Source organism: Entelurus aequoreus, linkage group LG09 (assembly GCF_033978785.1).
Source record: "Entelurus aequoreus isolate RoL-2023_Sb linkage group LG09, RoL_Eaeq_v1.1, whole genome shotgun sequence".
NCBI classification, from domain to species: domain Eukaryota; kingdom Metazoa; phylum Chordata; class Actinopteri; order Syngnathiformes; family Syngnathidae; genus Entelurus; species Entelurus aequoreus.
Window position 1 is genome coordinate 69989970 of NC_084739.1, and position 19014 is coordinate 70008983.

The following is a 19014-nucleotide window of genomic DNA, read 5'->3' on the forward strand; positions in this document are numbered from 1 at the left end:
CTTGAGCGCCTTGGACCAGTTCTCGTAAGTGCAGGCGGTGCAGGTCCAGTGGCGTGCGTGTGTGTTGAGCCTATTGCGGTCGTTGTACTCCTCACACGGGTCTGTGGTGGTGCACGAGGATGCAGGGCGGCATCCGGAGCCCGAGGTCTGGGGGGCCTCTGTGGGGCTGCGGACCTGCGGACGTCCTTGATGGCCAGTGTGTTGCCTTTGACACAGGCACTGAGTGCAGCGGATGGCCCGGGGCCAGTTCAGGTAGGTGCACATGTGACAAGACCACTTGCTGCTAGTCACAGGGGCGTCGGCGACGCGAACGCGTGGTCTCGCGCTGGATTCGGGGCAAATGAGCAAAGAGGATCCCTCCTGGGACGAGCTGTTGCTTAGCTCCGCCGGATCCCACTGGTGCAAGCTGGCATCCAGAGCCGGGGTGCTCCTGAAGGGCTCCTCGGTGATGATGGCGCCCCCGCTGGGCCTCTGAGCGCGGCACATGGTGCACTTGATGGCCGACGGCCAGTTCTCGAACGTGCAGTATTCACAGGCCCACTTCACCACCAGCTCGGTCATCGTCGCACCGACGCCCGGGAGGCTCGCCGCCGTTCGCAGGGGCTCTCAGCTCGGCGGAGAGTGCACTGGAACAAACCACACAAGCCTTTTTATACACGAGCTTGAAAAAAAACTGCTGAACTTGACGGCCAAATGTGGGTGTGGCAGCCAACAACTACATTTAGCATTTATTGCTAATCCTCCACTGTTGCCATTTCGACCGTATTTTTCGGACTATGAGTCGCAGTTTTTTTTCATAGTTTGGCCGGGGGTGCGACTTATACTCAGGAGCGACTTATGTGTGAAATGATTAGCGTAAAATATCCAATAATATTATTGATCTCATTGACGTAAGAGACTAGACGTATAAGATTTCATGGGATTTAGCGATTAGGAGTGACAGATTGTTTGGTAAACGTATAGCATGTTCTATATGTTATAGTTATTTGAATGACTCTTACCATAATATGTTACGTTAACATACCAGTTGGTTATTTATGCCTCATATAACGTACACTTATTCAGCCTGTTGTTCACTATTCTTTAGACATTTGAAATTGCCTTTCAAATGTCTATTCTTGGTGTTGGCTTTTATCAAATACATTTCCCCAAAAAATGTGACTTATACTCCAGTGCGACTTATACATGTTTTTTTCCTTCTTTATTATGCATTTTCGGCCGGTGCGACTTATACTCCAGTGTTTCCCATAAACTGCCAAGATACCTGTGGCGGTGGGGGCGTGGCTATGGGTGTGGTCACCATGACATCATTGAGTAATTTGCATAATTTACTACAATGATATGATTTTCTCTAAAAAGGCTCAAAAAATGTATAATTACTTTTTTTTTTTGCAAATATTTTTATTGAATTTTACAGTTAAAATCACATTTAACAGTCATACTTTGGTCACGCAAAACCTTCATACAATCACACATCCACTCATACCCACTCACATGCACACTTGAGGAGAGAGGTGCACTTAAACTTTAACAATTCAAGGTTTACAGTATAAACATTATTAGAAAAGATACCCAGATATTGTTTATATTTATCCATCCATCCCGCTCTGGCTCAGGATCAGCAGGCTATCCAGACCATAGCAAGACGGATGAACATTCCTCGGCATCAAGGATCCTCAGGAAGTGATCCCAAGATCACCTCTCGAGGACCTCTCCACCGTTCACACTTAAAGAGAAAAGGAAAGTCACAGAAGTTGATCAGATGTAAAACAATACAAAATAAAAAGTCACAAAAAAATAAATAAATAAATATGCAAGTAAACCGTGGGAAGGCCATATCAGAAGTAACAAAAAACAAAAACAATAATAGTGTAGGATCAATACAGAAAATAATAAAGATAACAAAAAAGGAATACAACTACAAGAAAGATGGCAGTTTTTTTGTTTGTTTTTTTCTTAAATGTCTAAATTATGATTCGATATATGTCAGTAAAGGTTTCCAGGTTTGTTCCCATTTATTCATACTTGCAGAGTTTATAAATGGTATTCTTTCAAGAGTCATTACATTCACAAGTTCATTTAGCCAGTTCCTGAAATTGGGTGCAGATGGGCTTTTCCAGTCCTTGAGAATGAGTCTTTTGGCCAAGACCGTCCCGAGCAGCAACACGGCTGTAATATATTTTGGAAGTTTTTGTGTTTCTGAAGACCACCCAAACAAGATTATATCCCTGTCAGAGACAAGTTTTCTCTGATATACCCCTGAGTAAAAAAAGAATATGCTGGACCAAAATGATTGAATAATTGGACATTCCCAAAACGAATGAGACAGTGATCCTTCAGCAGATTTACATTTATCACAAAGTGGAGATGTATCAGGATAAAATTTGTGTAATAAGACTTTGGAGTAGTAAAAACGATGAATCACTTTAAACTGTATGAGCCTAAGTCTGCTGTTAATTGAGCAATTGTGAATTTGAGAGAGTGTCCGTTCCCATTGCTGTTTGGGTATTGTTGTTCTTAGTTCCTGTTCCCAGGCTCTTTTAACACCGTCTGCTGATGTCATGGGCATAATGATAATTTGCATAATTTACTACAATGATATGATTTTCTCTAAAAAGGCTCAAAAAATGTATAATTACTAATTAATAATAACAGTTTTGTTTTAAAAGTCCATCCATCCATCCATCCATTTTACAATATAATTACAACACTTTATGTACATATATATATACAGATTTGAACAATAAGTTATTCACTGAAATATATTTATTAATCGTGGTTCTTACAAAAAATATATCTTGTAAAATATAAAAGCTAAAATGTCTCTTAAAACTCTGCCCCTTTAATTAGTGCATACTAAATAATTTAACTTTAGCCTACTACTACAACCATATTATTTACCAGCAACATAAAGTGAAACAGAGGCAGAGGTGTCCTGCCACAGTCAGTAACAAATAAACAGAAAACAGTAGTGGTCAAATACAAATAAGGCAACAAGAGAAGTATCCTACACTTCTCTTTTGTAAAGTAAATCTGAACAGCCGATACGGGCATCTACATCAACTATATGATTTGCCTGAGAAGCTGGACAGGACACACAAAAAAAAAAAAAAAAAAAAGTATTTTTATTTTTATTTGTGGCGGACGTAATTCTTTCTTGGCGGGCCGCCACAAATAAATGAATGTGTGGGAAACACTGTACTCCAGAGCGACTTATACTCCGAAAAATATGGTAGTTAAATATCTCCTTGTCACCTTTATTCATGATTTTAAAGCACGTTATACATTAAAGGAATCTAATAATCAAATGTATATGCATTTCGATGAATCATGATTAATCACAGGTTATTACCAGCATGCATAATGTTAATAATAATGCCATTACTGCCATGTGGCCCTCAATGAAAATGAATTTGACACCCCTGGACTATAGTTGTTCCTAATGTGAAGGCCAAAAAGGACTACTATTAAAAGCTGACACTGGTAATAAACACATACAGTAAGGTCAATTTAAAAACACAACAGGACAAAGTGGCAGCCTGGTAACCAGAGGAGGCTGCATGAAAGCTGACACCTAGCAGGGAGGCGCATGACTGCCCGTGACACTGAAATCCAAGTCACCACAAAGCCTATTATAGTCGTATAAAAAGGGAATCATCCAAACAGTCTGTTTTTAAGTCCATGCTAGCTTGGTCTCGGAGTTGAATGAATGAAATGAGTTTATTTCGGTCGTATAATCAAGTGTTTTTCAAAAACTGCACCGCAGCACACTAGTGTGCCGTGAGATACAGTTTGGTGTGCCGTGGGAGATTATCTAATTTCACCCATTTGGGTTAAAAAATATTTTTTGCAAAGCAGTAATTATAGTCTGCAAATGATTTGTTGTTGTTGAGTGTCGGTGCTGTCTAGAGCTGGGCAGAGTAACCGTGTAATACTCTTCCATATCAGTAGGTGGCAGCCGGTAGCTAATCGCTTTGTAGATGTCGGAAACAGCGGGAGGCAGTGTGCAGGTAAAAAGGTGTCCAATGCTTAAACCAAAACTAGACAAAAAGGTGAGTGCCCCTAAGAAAAAGCATTGAAGCTTAGGGAAGGCTATGCAGAACGAAACTAAGACTGAACTGGCTACAAAGTAAACAAAAACAGAATGCTGGACGACAGCAAAGACTTACTGTGGAGCAAAGACGGCGTCCACATTGTACATCCGAACATGACATGACAATCAACAACGTCCCCACAAAGAAGGATTAAAAACAACTAAAATATTCTTGATTGCTAAAACAAAGTAGATGCGGGAAATATCGTTCAAAGGAAGACATGAAACTGCTACAGGAAAATACCAAAAAAAGAGAAACGGCCACCAAAATACCGTAGGAGCGCAAGATAAGAAGTAAAACACTACACACAGGAAAACAGCAAAAAAGTCCAAATAAGTCAGGGTGTGATGTGACAGGTGGTGACAGTACACCTACTTTGAGACAAGAGCTACCGTATTTCCTTGAATTGCCGCCGGGAATATAGTATTCGCCTGCCTAGAATTACAGCCGGGTCAAACTAGTTTCGCAAAATAATTAGCGCATGCTTGGCACTTCCGCCGGGTCAAATATGAGTCATTAAATGACTCCCGCCTCCTGGTGGTAGAGGGCGCTAGTGATCCTTCTTGCGACTACTGGTACTGCAGAAGACCGGTGCTGCAGAAGAAGACAACAAGCAGCAAGCATAAGCAGCGACCGTTTGCTTGCACTTTAAACATGGAGGATTACATATCTAAAATAAAACAGTTTTCTAAACTGGACTTTCAATCGAAGCAGGAGGTAATAATTAAAGGAATATCTCCATCGAGACAGAGAGACTTTTAAAACTGAAGAAAGATAAGGAAGACTGCTTTTGATCAGAAGCAGTTGCACATGGACTCATTTATAGGTAAAGGTAAGACCATAATAAAGTTTTTTTTATTAAATGTGCTTTTCATGATAAGGTAAGCGCCGGAGTGAGAAGAGGTTTTAAAATAATTAGCGCATGCTTGCCCATTCCGCATGCTTTTGGTAAGCGCAGGAGTGAGAAGAGGTTTTAAATTAATTAGCGCCCCGGCGGCTATTCAAGGAAATACGGTATATTGATGCAAGCTTGGTTATGCTTTAAAGTCATATCCAACAATTGCGACAACGACTTTTTACTGTCAACTGAGTTTCGTTTTTTAATGATTTCTGCTGGTGGTGTGCCTCCGCATTTTTTCAACGCAAAAAAAATGTGCCTTGGCTCAAAAAAGGTTGAAAAACACTGACATCATCAACCATTTTGTGTGATCCATTTAACAGCACAGATTATACATATGAACAATCATACACAAAAATAAAAAAAATGATCGAAAAAGGAATAGGCTGAAGCCAAGGCTTATATTTGCCTTCCACAAAAAATTACATTGCCTGGAACATCAACGTTCAAAAAAAAATTCAATGGGACAAAAATAATTGTTGCTATATTTTATAATTTTCCATTATTTCACCTTTCAAGGTTTTCTTAAACCTTACCAAAGAACGACATGCCTTCAACTCATCACTGAGCTTGTTCCACCATTTAACTCCTAAAACTGAAAAACATTTGTATTTAATATCCGTTCTTACTTTACATATTTCAAAAATCAATACCCCCATTAAATTATAGTTTTCTCCTCTTAATCTAAAAAAAAAAACCCTAAGAATATAAGCTGGAAGGCTGTTGTTCTTTACTCGAAAAATAATTTCCATTGTTTTTAAAAACACATCTGAACATTTTAACACATTAGAACTCATGAATAATGGATTGGTATGTTCATAGTAGCACACTTTGTGTATTATTCTATCCAAACATCCATTTTCTCCCGCCTATTCCCTTCGGGGGGCGCTGGAGCCTATCTCAGCTACAATCGGGCGGAGGGCGGGGTACACCCTGGACAAGTCGCCACCTCATAACAGGGCCAACACAGATAGACAGACAACATTCACACACCACTTAATAGTATGTACTCAAAACATAAGTGTATCCACTTAATAGTATGTACTCAAAACATAAGTGTGTAAGTGTATCCACTTAATAGTATGTACTCAAAACATAAGTGTATCCACTTAATAGTATGTACTCAAAACATAAGTGTATCCACTTAATAGTATGTACTCAAAACATAAATGTGTAAGTGTATCCACTTAATAGTATGTACTCAAAACATAAGTGTGTAAGTGTATCCACTTAATAGTATGTACTCAAAACATAAGTGTGTAAGTGTAGCGACTTAATAGTATGTACTCAAAACATAAATGTGTAAGTGTATCCACTTAATAGTATGTACTCAAAACATAAGTGTATCCACTTAATAGTATGTACTCAAAACATAAGTGTGTAAGTGTATCCACTTAATAGTATGTACTCAAAACATAAGTGTATCCACTTAATAGTATGTACTCAAAACATAAGTGTATCCACTTAATAGTATGTACTCAAAACATAAATGTGTAAGTGTATCCACTTAATAGTATGTACTCAAAACATAAGTGTGTAAGTGTATCCACTTAATAGTATGTACTCAAAACATAAGTGTGTAAGTGTAGCGACTTAATAGTATGTACTCAAAACATAAATGTGTAAGTGTATCCACTTAATAGTATGTACTCAAAACATAAGTGTGTAAGTGTATCCACTTAATAGTATGTACTCAAAACATAAGTGTGTAAGTGTATCCACTTAATAGTATGTACTCAAAACATAAGTGTGTAAGTGTATCCACTTAATAGTATGCACTCAAAACATAAATGTGTAAGTGTATCCACTTAATAGTATGTACTCAAAACATAAGTGTGTAAGTGTATCCACTTAATAGTATGTACTCAAAACATAAGTGTATCCACTTAATAGTATGTACTCAAAACATAAGTGTGTAAGTGTATCCACTTAATAGTATGTACTCAAAACATAAGTGCATCCACTTAATAGTATGTACTTAAAACATAAGTGTGTAAGTGTATCCACTTAATAGTATGTACTCAAAACATAAGTGTATCCACTTAATAGTATGTACTCAAAACATAAGTGTGTAAGTGTATCCACTTAATAGTATGTACTCAAAACATAAGTGTGTAAGTGTATCCACTTAATAGTATGTACTCAAAACATAAATGTGTAAGTGTATCCACTTAATAGTATGTACTCAAAACATAAGTGTATCCACTTAATAGTATGTACTCAAAACATAAGTGTGTAAGTGTATCCACTTAATAGTATGTACTCAAAACATAAGTGTATCCACTTAATATCATGTACTCAAAACACAAGTGTGTAAGTGTATCCACTTAATAGTATGTACTCAAAACATAAGTGTATCCACTTAATAGTATGTACTCAAAACATAAGTGTGTAAGTGTATCCACTTAATAGTATGTACTCAAAACATAAGTGTATCCACTTAATATCATGTACTCAAAACACAAGTGTGTAAGTGTATCCACTTAATAGTATGTACTCAAAACATAAATGTGTAAGTGTATCCACTTAATAGTATGTACTCAAAACATAAGTGTGTAAGTGTATCCACTTAATAGTATGTACTCAAAACATAAGTGTGTAAGTGTATCCACTTAATAGTATGTACTCAAAACATAAGTGTGTTATTCTAGTTACCCTTTTTTGCAGTTTAATCATTGTGTCAATGTTTAAGTCCCATCTTAAAACTCATGTGTATATATAAATAGACCCCCTTTTAGACCAGTTGATCTGCCGTCTCTTTTCTGCTCTGCCCCCTTCTCCTTCGTGGTTTCTCATTGTCATCCCGTTGGGTTGAGTTTTTCCTTGCCCTGATGTGGGATCTGAGCCGAGGATGTTGTTGTGGCTTGTGCAGCCCTTTGAGACACTCGTGATTTAGGGCTATATAAGTAAACTTTGATTGATTGATATGTTTGTTTTATAAACATTTCCCCAAACGTCAACACAATGTTCAGTGTTTCCCACACATTCATTTATTTGTGGCGGCCCGCCACGAAAGAATTACGTCCGCCACAAATTAAAAAAAAATAAAATAAAAACAATAAAAAAAAACAATATTTTTAAATCTGTTCAGATTTACTTTACAAAAGAGTTTATTTGTTACGGACTGTGGCAGGACACCTCTGCCTCTGTTTCACTTTATGTTGCTGGTAAATAATATGGTTGTAGTAGTAGGCTAAAGTTAAATTATTTAGTATGCACTAATTAAAGGGGCAGAGCTTTAAGAGACATTTTAGCTTTTATATTTCATAAGATATATTTTTTGTAAGAACCACAATTAATAAATATATTTCAGTGAATAATTTCTTCTTCAAATCTGTATATAAATATGTACATAAAGTGTTGTAATTATATTGTAAAATAGATGGATGGATGGACGTTTAAAACAAAACTGTTATTATTAATTAGTAAGTATACATTTTTTGAGCCTTTTTAGAGAAAATCATATCATTGTAGTAAATTATGCAAATTACTCGATGATGTCATGGTGACGACGCCCATAGCCACGCCCCCACCGCCACAGGTATCTTGGCAGTTAATGGGAAACACTCATGTTAGATATGGGAAACTAAAATTATATATATATATATATATATATATATATATATATATATATATATATATATATATATATATATATATATCAAGTTAATGTTTGTTTACACACCACGCCTCCAAGTTGAAAATCCACACCCGGCGAGAAATTCATCACATGAGCGAGACACGACAACACGCCGTGGGCGCCTTTGGTTGTATTTATTATTGTCTTGGGGAATTGGAACATTCATCAACACAATAACAACCTCGCCCATTTGGCTTTTTAAATGTGCGACGTTCTTGTTTGACAGCTTCACACGTGACGTGTTATTCATTTTCGTGCCGCGTTCAGGTGCACAACGAGCTGCGGCGTCAGTGAACGCATCACCCGGCGACAGACGGAAACATCGCGAGAGTTGTTACTAATCCCGACGAGATATAAACGACTGCCAGACGAGTAATTAGAGATAGCCGCCTACTGGGTTATGGTTTAGCTTGTTAAATGGGAATATTTTTTTTAAAAGTGCGACGTTCTTGTTTGACATGTTTTACACGTGACGTGTTAATCACTCAGATGCACAAGGAGCTTCGGCGTCAGTGAACGCATCAGCCGGCGAGCAAACTTTGGTCGACAAAAAAAACGGAAACATCGCGAGAGTTGTCACTCGCGTTACAAATCCCGACGAGATTTGAAAGATTGCCAGACTAGTAATTAGAGATAGTCGCCATACTGGGTTATGGTTGGTGTTTAGCGCGTTAAATGTGAACAGTTACAGTAGAAGCGAGAAGAAAGTCCTTACCTTGACGCGGCCACTCGCCGCGACCGACTCGGGCTTCCCTCACTTCGCCGAGAGCAGCCGCATATTGACTGGGTTGGATGGCGGAGGGCGAGAGCCTCCACCCCCCACAAGCCCCCGTGTCTTCCTCTCGGCTCTTTTAAAGCATTTTTACCCCTTTCACGATCTCCCACGCCGAGCTAGCGGGCTTTAATGGCGGCACAGCGAGGCAGGATACAAACACTCCACGGGAGAAGTATGGAGTGAGAGGCGGGACCAGGATTTACTACCTGAATCTGCCGCGCTTTGTGATTGGCTGACGTCCGCGCATCCTCTTCGCTCGGCCAATCAGAAGCGACGTACCTCATTGTCCACGTTTAAAGAGATACGTCACAGCAAAACAGTGCAATGTCGTCAGTAATAATTATGTATTGACTTATTATGCGTTCCCACCGACGGGCTCGTTTTAATTATTAACACATTTTAATTGGCCTTTTTCAAGACACGCACTCTCATCGCGGGGGATTTATATACGTTTTTTTTCCCCCAGCAATAACAATTAACCACGTGGTACAGCCTGAAAAGGGGTGATGTCATCGTAAAAATACTGCAAGCAGCCTGCAGTGATGCATGACAGCTTCACTCACTAATACGTGCTAATAACGCAGGCTGATAAATATATTGCTTTTAAAAATATGTATTTTAATAATGGAAATATACTGTTCTGTATATGATTCATGTGTCACATTACAGTATATATATTGTGTGTATTTATATAAATGATGCATGCATTTTATATAAATGATGCATGCATTTTTATATATACTTACTAGGGATGTCCGATAATGGCTTTTTTGCCGATATCCGATATTGTCCAACTCTTAATTACCGATACCGATATATACAGTCGTGGAATTAACACATTATTATGCCTAATTTGGACAACCAGGTATGGTGAAGATAAGGTCCTTTTTAAAGAAATTAATAAAATAAGATAAATAAATTAAAAACCTTTTCTTGAATAAAGAAGAAAGTAAAACAATATAAAAACAGTTACATAGAAACTAGTAATTAATGAAAATGAGTAAAATTAACTGTTAAAGGTTAGTACTATTAGTGGAGCAGCAGCACGCACAATCATGTGTGCTTACGGACTGTATCCCTTGCAGACTGTACTGATATATATCAGGGGTCACCAACCTTTTTGAAAGCAAGAGCTACTTTTTGGGTACTGATTAATGCGAAGGGCTACCAGTTTGATACACACTTAAATAAATTGCCAGAAATAGCCAATTTGCTCAATTTACCTTTAACTCTATGTTATTATTAATAATTAATAAATGCTATTTACACTTAATTGAACGGTTTAAAAGAGGAGAAAACACGAAAAAAATGACAATTACATTTTGAAACATAGTTTATCTTCAATTTCGACTCTTTAAAATTCAAAATTCAACCGGAAAAAAGAAGAGAAAAACTAGCTAATTCGAATCTTTTTGAAAAAATGTAAAAAATAATTTATGGAACATCAGTAATTTTTCCTAATTAAGATTAATTTTAGAATTTTGATGACATGTTTTAAATAGGTTAAAATCCAATCTGCACTTTGTTAGAATATATAACAAATTGGACCAAGCTATATTTCTAACAAAGACAAATCATTATTTCTTGTAGATTTTCCAGAACAAACATTTTAAAAGAAATTCAAAAGACTTTGAAATAAGATTTAAATTTGATTCTACAGATTTTCTGGATTTGCCAGAATAATTTTTTTGAATTTTAATCATAATAAGTTTGAAGAAATATTTCACAAATATTCTTTGTCGAAAAAACAGAAGCTAAAATGAAAAATTAAATTAAAATGTATTTATTATTCTTTACAATAAAAAAAAAAAAAAAATTTGAACATTGATTTAAATTGTCAGGAAAGAAGAGGAAGGAATATAACAGGTAAAAAGGTATATGTGTTTAAAAATCCTAAAATCATTTCTAAGGTTGTATTTTTTCTCTAAAATTGTCTTTCTGAAAGTTATAAGAAGCAAAGTAAAAAAATTAATACATTTATTTAAACAAAAGAAGACCAAGTCTTTAAAATATTTTCTTGGATTTTCAAATTCTATTTGAGTTTTGTCTCTCTTAGAATTAAAAATGTCGGGCAAAGCGAGACCAGCTTGTTAGTAAATAAATAAAATTTAAAAAATAGAGGCAGCTCACTGGGAAGTGCTGCTATTTGAGCTATTTTTAGCAGGCTACTCATCTGGTCCTTACGGGCGACCTGGTGCCCGCGGGCACCGCGTTGGTGACCCCTGATATATATTGTTATATTGTTAATATTAATAACTGTATCCCTTGCAGACTGTATTGATATATATTGTTATATTGTTAATATTAATAACTGTATCCCTTGCAGACTGTATTGATATGTATTGTTATATTGTTAATATTAATAACTGTATCCCTTGCAGACTGTATTGATATATATTGATATATAATGTAGGAACCAGAATATTAATAACAAAGAAACAATCATTTTGTTTGAATGAGTGTGAATGAGTGAATGGGGGAGGGAGGTTTTTTGGGTTGGTGCATAATTGTAAGTGTATCTTGTGTTTTTTATGTTGATTTAATTAAAAAAAAACGATACCGATAATTTCCAATATTACATTTTAAAGCTTTTATCGGCCGATAATATCGGCCTGATCTCTAATTTTAATAATGCAAATATACTGTTCTGTAAATGATTCATGTGTCACATTACAGTACTTTATAGTTCATGTATATATTATATGTGTAATTATATAAATGATGCATGCATTTTTAAAAGCCTTACATTTTTTGTTTATATTTCAGTTATTGCAAGGGTGTCCAAACTTTTTCCACTGTGGGTTACATACATAAACATCTACCGTATTTTTCGGACTATAAGTCGCAGTTTTTTTTCATAGTTTGGCCGGGGGTGCGACTTATACTCAGGAGCGACATGTGTGAAATGATTAACACATTAGCGTAAAATATCAAATAATATTATTGATCTCATTCACGTAAGAGACTAGACGTATAAGATTTCATGGGATTTAGCGATTAGGAGTGACAGATTGTTTGGTAAACGTATAGCATGTTCTATATGTTATAGTTATTTGAATGACTCTTACCATAATATGTTACGTTAACATACCAGTTGGTTATTTATGCCTCATATAACGTACACTTATTCAGCCTGTTGTTCACTATTCTTTAGACATTTTAAATTGCCTTTCAAATGTCTAGTCTTGGTGTTGGCTTTTATCAAATACATTTCCCCAAAAAATGCGACTTATACTCCAGTGCGACTTATATATGTTTTTTTCCTTCTTTATTAAGCATTTTTGGCCGATGCTTATACTCCGAAAAATACGGTATTTATTTACCAAATGTGTAAACAATGGCATAACATACATATACACACAGGGTCTGTAATGGCAATCTTCACCTTCAAATGTTCCAATGTATTGTCATTACTCAACAGGTTTGAGGGAGTGATCCTACGCAGTAGCAAACATTGTATATGAAGTGAGGTCCAGTCGGAAATCCAGTTTATGCATATTTATTAACGAACTTGCAGGGTGAATGAAACATACCAGGGATTATTGCAGTGATATTGTGTTATATGTTCTCCTGCCTGGTTTGTGCTCCCACACCTGAGTCCTTCCTCGTTTGGCTCACCTGTGCTCCTACATATGCCTTCCCACCTGCACTGCTCAACCAAAAAGCCCGCCACCTAGTGACAAAATAAAGTAATGCCAACACAAAAATAAAGATGCCTTAAATGGCTCCTACACACCGGCCCCTAATTGTTTACACTGTAACAATTACTTGAAAGGGAGCCATTTAAATTCACTTTTACACGATCCTTCTCAGTTCCTTTTCTTTTCTTTTTTTCATAATTTCAAAATAAAAATATGTTGGCAGTTATAGTTCATTAATCTTGAATCTTCATTAATCTTCAATTTCAGTCTTTTGGAGGAGACATATCTTGGTTATTGGTCTTTCCAGTATGCTGTTTTTGGTATTTTCCTTGTCTTTGCCTTTTCCTTCTTTGTCTTTTCCTTTGTCCACTCCATCCTCTTCTTCCACCACTTCTTCTTCTTCTTCTTCCACCACTTCTTTAATTTGACAGGATCATTTCCAACACTACTCACAGCAGTTTGAACTTCTTTTCTTTTCCTAGTCAGTTGCAAGAGTGCGGTCTTTACTTTTAAAAGCCAGGCTATTGCAATCTTCAGTTTCATCCAGGATGAGAAGTAGTGGATGAAATAGTTAGTTGGGTTCAACTGACTTTTGACAATGGCATTTACTGTGATGCCAGGTTTGATCTCTGGATCATCAACAGAGATTTTGCATTGAACTTGCAAGATTGGCCATTCTTGGCTTGCTTTCCAGAGAAAATCTGGTCCTCTTATCCAATTTTTGTAGCCTAGGAAGCGATCTGCTGTCAGCCCTCTTGATGCTTGTTTTCCTTTGTGCTCACGTATGCCATTGTGATATGTCGGTAGCATCCCTTACAAAAGAGACTCTGTTTGCTACAAATGTTTTAAAGCGTTTGGTTTCTTTGCTTATGTATTTAAGCACGGTTGTGCTATCCGTCCAGAAAAATGATTTCTCCAGTTTTAACTGTAGATCCTTTCGCAGCATTGTGTCAACTTTAAACTCCTTCATTTTGCTGAGATCTGCTAGCCATCCTGTCCACTGTTGAGAGAAAACGTGTGGTATGGTTTCATCCCATTCAAGCTTTTCCTTGCAGAGCTCCTGCATAATCATTTTGGCTGGCAGAGTAAATGGTCCTAGAAATCGTAAAGGGTCGAATACAGAGTTGACCACAGACAAAATGCCACGTCTAGCGTGTGGTCTCTCTGGTACAACAACTGTGAACTTGAACACATCAGTTTCCACACACCAGTGTAGTCCTAGGGCTCTTTCCATTGGTAGATTGTCCTTGTCCAAATCCAACTCCTTGATTTCTTTAGCCCTGTGCTCTTGTGGAATAGATGTTAATACAGCACGGCTGTTGCTGATCCATTTGGACAGAGTAAACCCACCCATTTGGCAGAGAGCAGTCAGATCTTTTACTAATTGTACTGCTTCTTGTTCTGTGGGAATCGAACGTAAACAGTCATCTACATAAAAGTTATGGCGTACTGTGTCTGTCACCTCAGGTGGAAAATGAGCTTGGTTGTCTTCAGCAGTTTTCCTCAAAGCGAAATTTGCACAACTTGGTGATGACACAGCTCCAAATAGATGTACCTTCATCCTATATTCAGTCAGATCTTGCTGCATATCACCGTCAGGCCACCATAAGAATCTCAGGTAGTCGACATGCTTATCAGACACCTTAACCTGATGGAACATGGCTTTAATGTCTGCCATCAAGGCAACCGGTTCTTGTCTGAATCTGATGAGGACTCCGATAAGTGAGTTGGTAAGATCAGGACCCTGAAGTAGTTCACAGTTCAGTGATGTTCCTTTAAAGACTGCACCACAGTCAAAAACAACTCTTAATGTTCCCTTTTTTGAGTGGTGCACACCATGATGTGGAATATACCAGAGTCTTCCATCTTTTCTATTCAGCTGGTCTGCTGGTACCAATTCAGCATAGCCACTGTCAATCATATCTGTGAGGAAAGATGTATATTCTTTATGGAACTTTTCATTTTTGTTGAACTTGCGTTTCAGGCTCTGGATGCGTTGCTCTGCAATACAACGGTTGTTCGGCATGATGGGATCTTCTTCGTTAAAAGGTAAGTTTAAACAGTAATGTTAATCTTTAATCTTTGCAGAGTGACTCACAATATCAAGAAACTTTTCCTCTTCTCTTGACATTTCCTCTGTTTCCTTACTGGATCTTTCACTGAAATCTTGGTTGTACTGTTTGACTAATAACTCCTCCAGGTTTAGAATAGATATTCTATTGACATCAGCAACAGGGCAGCCATTAGGCCTGCTGGTGTCATCTCCTTTTAAAGGACCATAAATGACCCATCCCAATAGGGTCCTCACTGCGCATGGCCCGTCCTTCTGGCTATTGACCATCTCCCAGGGTTCCAGTACCTTAGAGGCATTTGTGCCAATGAGGAGGTCGATGTCAGAGTCAATTTCAGGTAATGTGATATGACTTAGATATGGCCAGTGTTTAAAATCCTGATGTTTTGGAATATTGTGTGGTGAAACTGGCATGGTTTTGTGTGTAAATACATCAGGCAATTGAATAAAGTCATTCGTATTTATCCCGGCTATTTCCAGCCCAGTGATGTGGTAGCTGGTTTCGGGTTTCACTTGATTCATGGTTTTGAGAAGGATGTTTGTTCTTTGTCCTGCAATGTTCAGTCTTTGCATCAGTTTTTCTGTGCAGAATGTGGAGGTGCTTCCATGATCCAAAAATGCATGTGTTTGTAACGCTGTGTCTCCCTTGTTGCTTTTAACTTGTACAGGTACAATAGAGTAGATGGAGGGGTGGTCCCCGGCCCCAATATGACCACAAGTATGCTTGGGAGGTGGGACAACAGCATTGGTTCCAATTGATTTGGTTTGTGTTTGTTCTGTCTGTTCAATGTGGAGTATTAGTGGATGTTGTTGTTTACAGATTTCACATAATAGACGATTTCTGCAGTCTCGACTTAAATGTCCTATTTTCAGACAGCCAAAACAGACTCCTTTTTCCTTTAAGAAGTCTATTTTTTCTTTGTGCTTCTTCCTCTTGAATTGTGGACAGCACTCCAGTGTGTGACCACTCTTCTTACAGAACAGACAACTGTGAGATTTGACAATCACATTCCCTTTTCCTTCATTTGACTCCACAGTTTCTATGGGTATTAATGTTGTTGCAAAGCTGCTTCTTGGACTTGACTTTCCTCTTGGCGTAGGGACGGATGAGGGTTGGACAGTTGATTGCTTATGGTCCTGAATGTTACCAAACAGTGGATCAGAGAGTATTTTGACTTGTTTTTCAATAAAGTTCACAAGGTCTGGGAAAATGGCACGATGGCCTTGCTTCTCCTGTAGGTCACAGGCCTTGTTCCTCCACTGCTCTCCGAGCTTGTATGGAAGCTTTAGGATGATGGTCCTCATATTAGAAACAACATTCATTTCTTCCATATAGGCCAGATTTTCCATTGCATTGGAACAACTTCTGAGGAATAGAGAGAATGCTCTCAATCCTTTTATATCCTCCAATTTAATTGTTCCCCAGGAAAAAGCCTTTTCCATATATGCTGTTGCAATATGATATTCATTACCAAAATGTTCCTTGAGTAGCTGTCTTGCCTTCTGGTAGCCCTGGGACGGAGGCATACGTTGGCAACTATGAACCAGCTCTTTTGGATGCCCTCTAGTATATTGTTCCAAATAATGCAAACAGTCATAGGTGTCACACTTTTTCTCCACTCCATATTCAAATGCCCTTATAAAGGTTTCATACTGAAACGGATCTCCATCAAACACAGGTACGTCTCTTGATGGTAAAGAGGAATGGACATTCTGCTTAACCAATAAGGCATTGAAGTCATGTTGTGCTTTTAGTAAATCAAGAATGTGATCTTGTTTGATGGCATTTGTGACAGGGGATGTAGTGTGAACTGTATGACCTTTAACATCCTCTTTTTTCATTCGTACAGTTGATTTTGACAGATTGTCAGTTTGCATTAAAGAGTGAGCAGCCTGTCTTGGAGTCATGTAATGAGCTTCGGTATATTTTTCATATATGAATTGTTTTGGCTTCCCAGCCTGTGTGTCAGAGATCCTTGTGGGATTCAGAGCTCATTCTTGACACTCTTGATCCTTCCCTAGATCCCATGGTTGCAAAAACTTGCTCCCTTGCATTTGCTGCTGCCAGCTTGGTTTCCATTTCCAACTTTTCCTTTTCCATTCTGAGTTGTTCCTGTTGTTTTGCGAATTGTTCCTGTTGAATTCTTTGTTGTGATTCAATCTGATGTTTTTTCTCCAATGCAGCAGCTTCTGCCATTAGAGCAGCCTTTTCGGCCTGGGCTCGAATGCGAGCAGATGAGGTAGAAGAGGTTGTTGACGTGGAACTGCGTGTCATTGAGACATTCGATGCACTGTCCTGGGGTCCATTATCGGAAAGTGTAACACATAAATGTTCATCATGGGCAAGTGGGACATGCATTTCATCTTGGACTTGCGTTTCAACTGAGCCATGTGTTTCAGAGACATGCAATTGGGACTCCTCTTCCACAGGGGCAGTGTCGTGTGTGGTTAGCTTTTTCACTTCTGATAACCATTCATGCACAAGTTTTATGAAACCTTCTAGTATCTTAATCTTTTCTTGAAACCAGTCATTTTTTTCTATCAAGTTCCTCTTCAGGCAATGGTAAGGCAATCAATGAGGAATGATTTTCCCTTGCCTCTCCACACAAATGAATCAATTCATCCAAGTGACCTCTTACAGCATTTGCATTTTTATCATTTTCATTTGAATGCATGAGTTGTTTCATTGTGTCCCTTATTTTAGCAGCTTTTTTAACACATGCTCCTATTGCTTTATGATAATTGTCAACTTTCATTTCCAAGCCTTTGGCAGTATACGTTATGGCTCTTTTTCCCTTTCCAAAATATTGTACATTTTTCTTTTCAGGATCCATATCTTTGCCACCAGACATAATTGGCCAAGTCCCTCGTGCTGCTTTCAGCTCCACACAACTCACCCTATAGAGCTGGCAGGTGTTTCCAATCACCCTGGCTGATGAGCAGCAGCGTGGCCGTGGCACAGTTTGTCCTCTTGCGGCTTTTTGATGTCCTTCGGTGTTCTCCTTGTTGTCCTTTTCACTCGAAGAGCAACGTTCTTACTTGATTGTAATGGCAATCTTCACCTTCAAATGTTCCAATGTATTGTCATTACTCAACAGGTTTGAGGGAGTGGTCCTACGCAGTAGCAAACATTGTATATGAAGTGAGGTCCAGTCGGCAATCCAGTTTATGCATATTTATTAACGAACTTGCAGGGTGAATGAAACATACCAGGGATTATTGCAGTGATATTGTGTTATGTTCTCCTGTCTGCTGCTGGTAAGAACGGTTTGTGCTCCCACACCTGAGTCCTTCCTCGTTTGGCTCACCTGTGCTCCTACATATGCCTTCCCACCTGCACTGCTCAACCAAAAAGCCCGCCACCTAGTGACAAAATAAAGTAATGCCAACACAAAAATAAAGACGCCTTAAATGGCTCCTACAGGGTCCATTGCCAGGGTTCATGTGGTCAACATATATAAAATAAAAACTAAATAAGATAAGGCTCAGAATGGTTTCTTAACAAAACTTTTCTACATATAAAGTGCTTTTTTTTGATTGATTGAGACATTTATTAGTAGATTGCACAGTACAGTACATATTCCGTACAGTTGACCACTAAATGGTAACACCCCAATAAGTTTTTCAACTGGTATATGTTTTTTTCCTTCTTTATTATGCATTTTCGGCCGGTGCGCCTTATACTCCGGAGCGACTTATACTCCGAAAAATACGGTAATAATGCGGAGTCACCATATTTTTATTTTGTAATCAGACTAAACATGTTTTAAATATTTAAAGACAAAACTTAGTTTGATAATTTCCCTGCTTGTTTTCTTTACATTGTGCTTTTTTTTTCTTTTAAATTGTATTCGTAGAATGTGCACTAGTAAAAAAGCTTCCTGGGAAACAAAGA

General features: G+C 37.9%; 1 protein-coding gene across 1 annotated transcript in view; it reads right to left on the reverse strand.

Annotated features, from left to right (window-relative positions):
- The window catches only part of LOC133657663 (ubiquitin thioesterase Zranb1-like), a 73257-nt gene extending 63670 nt beyond the window's left edge, over positions 1-9587 (reverse strand). Inside the window, exons 1-2 of the mRNA XM_062059267.1 lie at positions 9348-9587; positions 1-626 (exon numbers count right to left, since the gene is read on the reverse strand). The exon at positions 1-626 is cut by the window's left edge and continues 370 nt beyond it. Of these exons, the coding sequence (XP_061915251.1) occupies positions 1-561 (561 nt within the window). The 5' untranslated portion in view covers positions 562-626; positions 9348-9587. The remainder of the gene's footprint in view (positions 627-9347) is intronic.
- Between the last annotated feature and the right edge of the window lie 9427 nt (positions 9588-19014).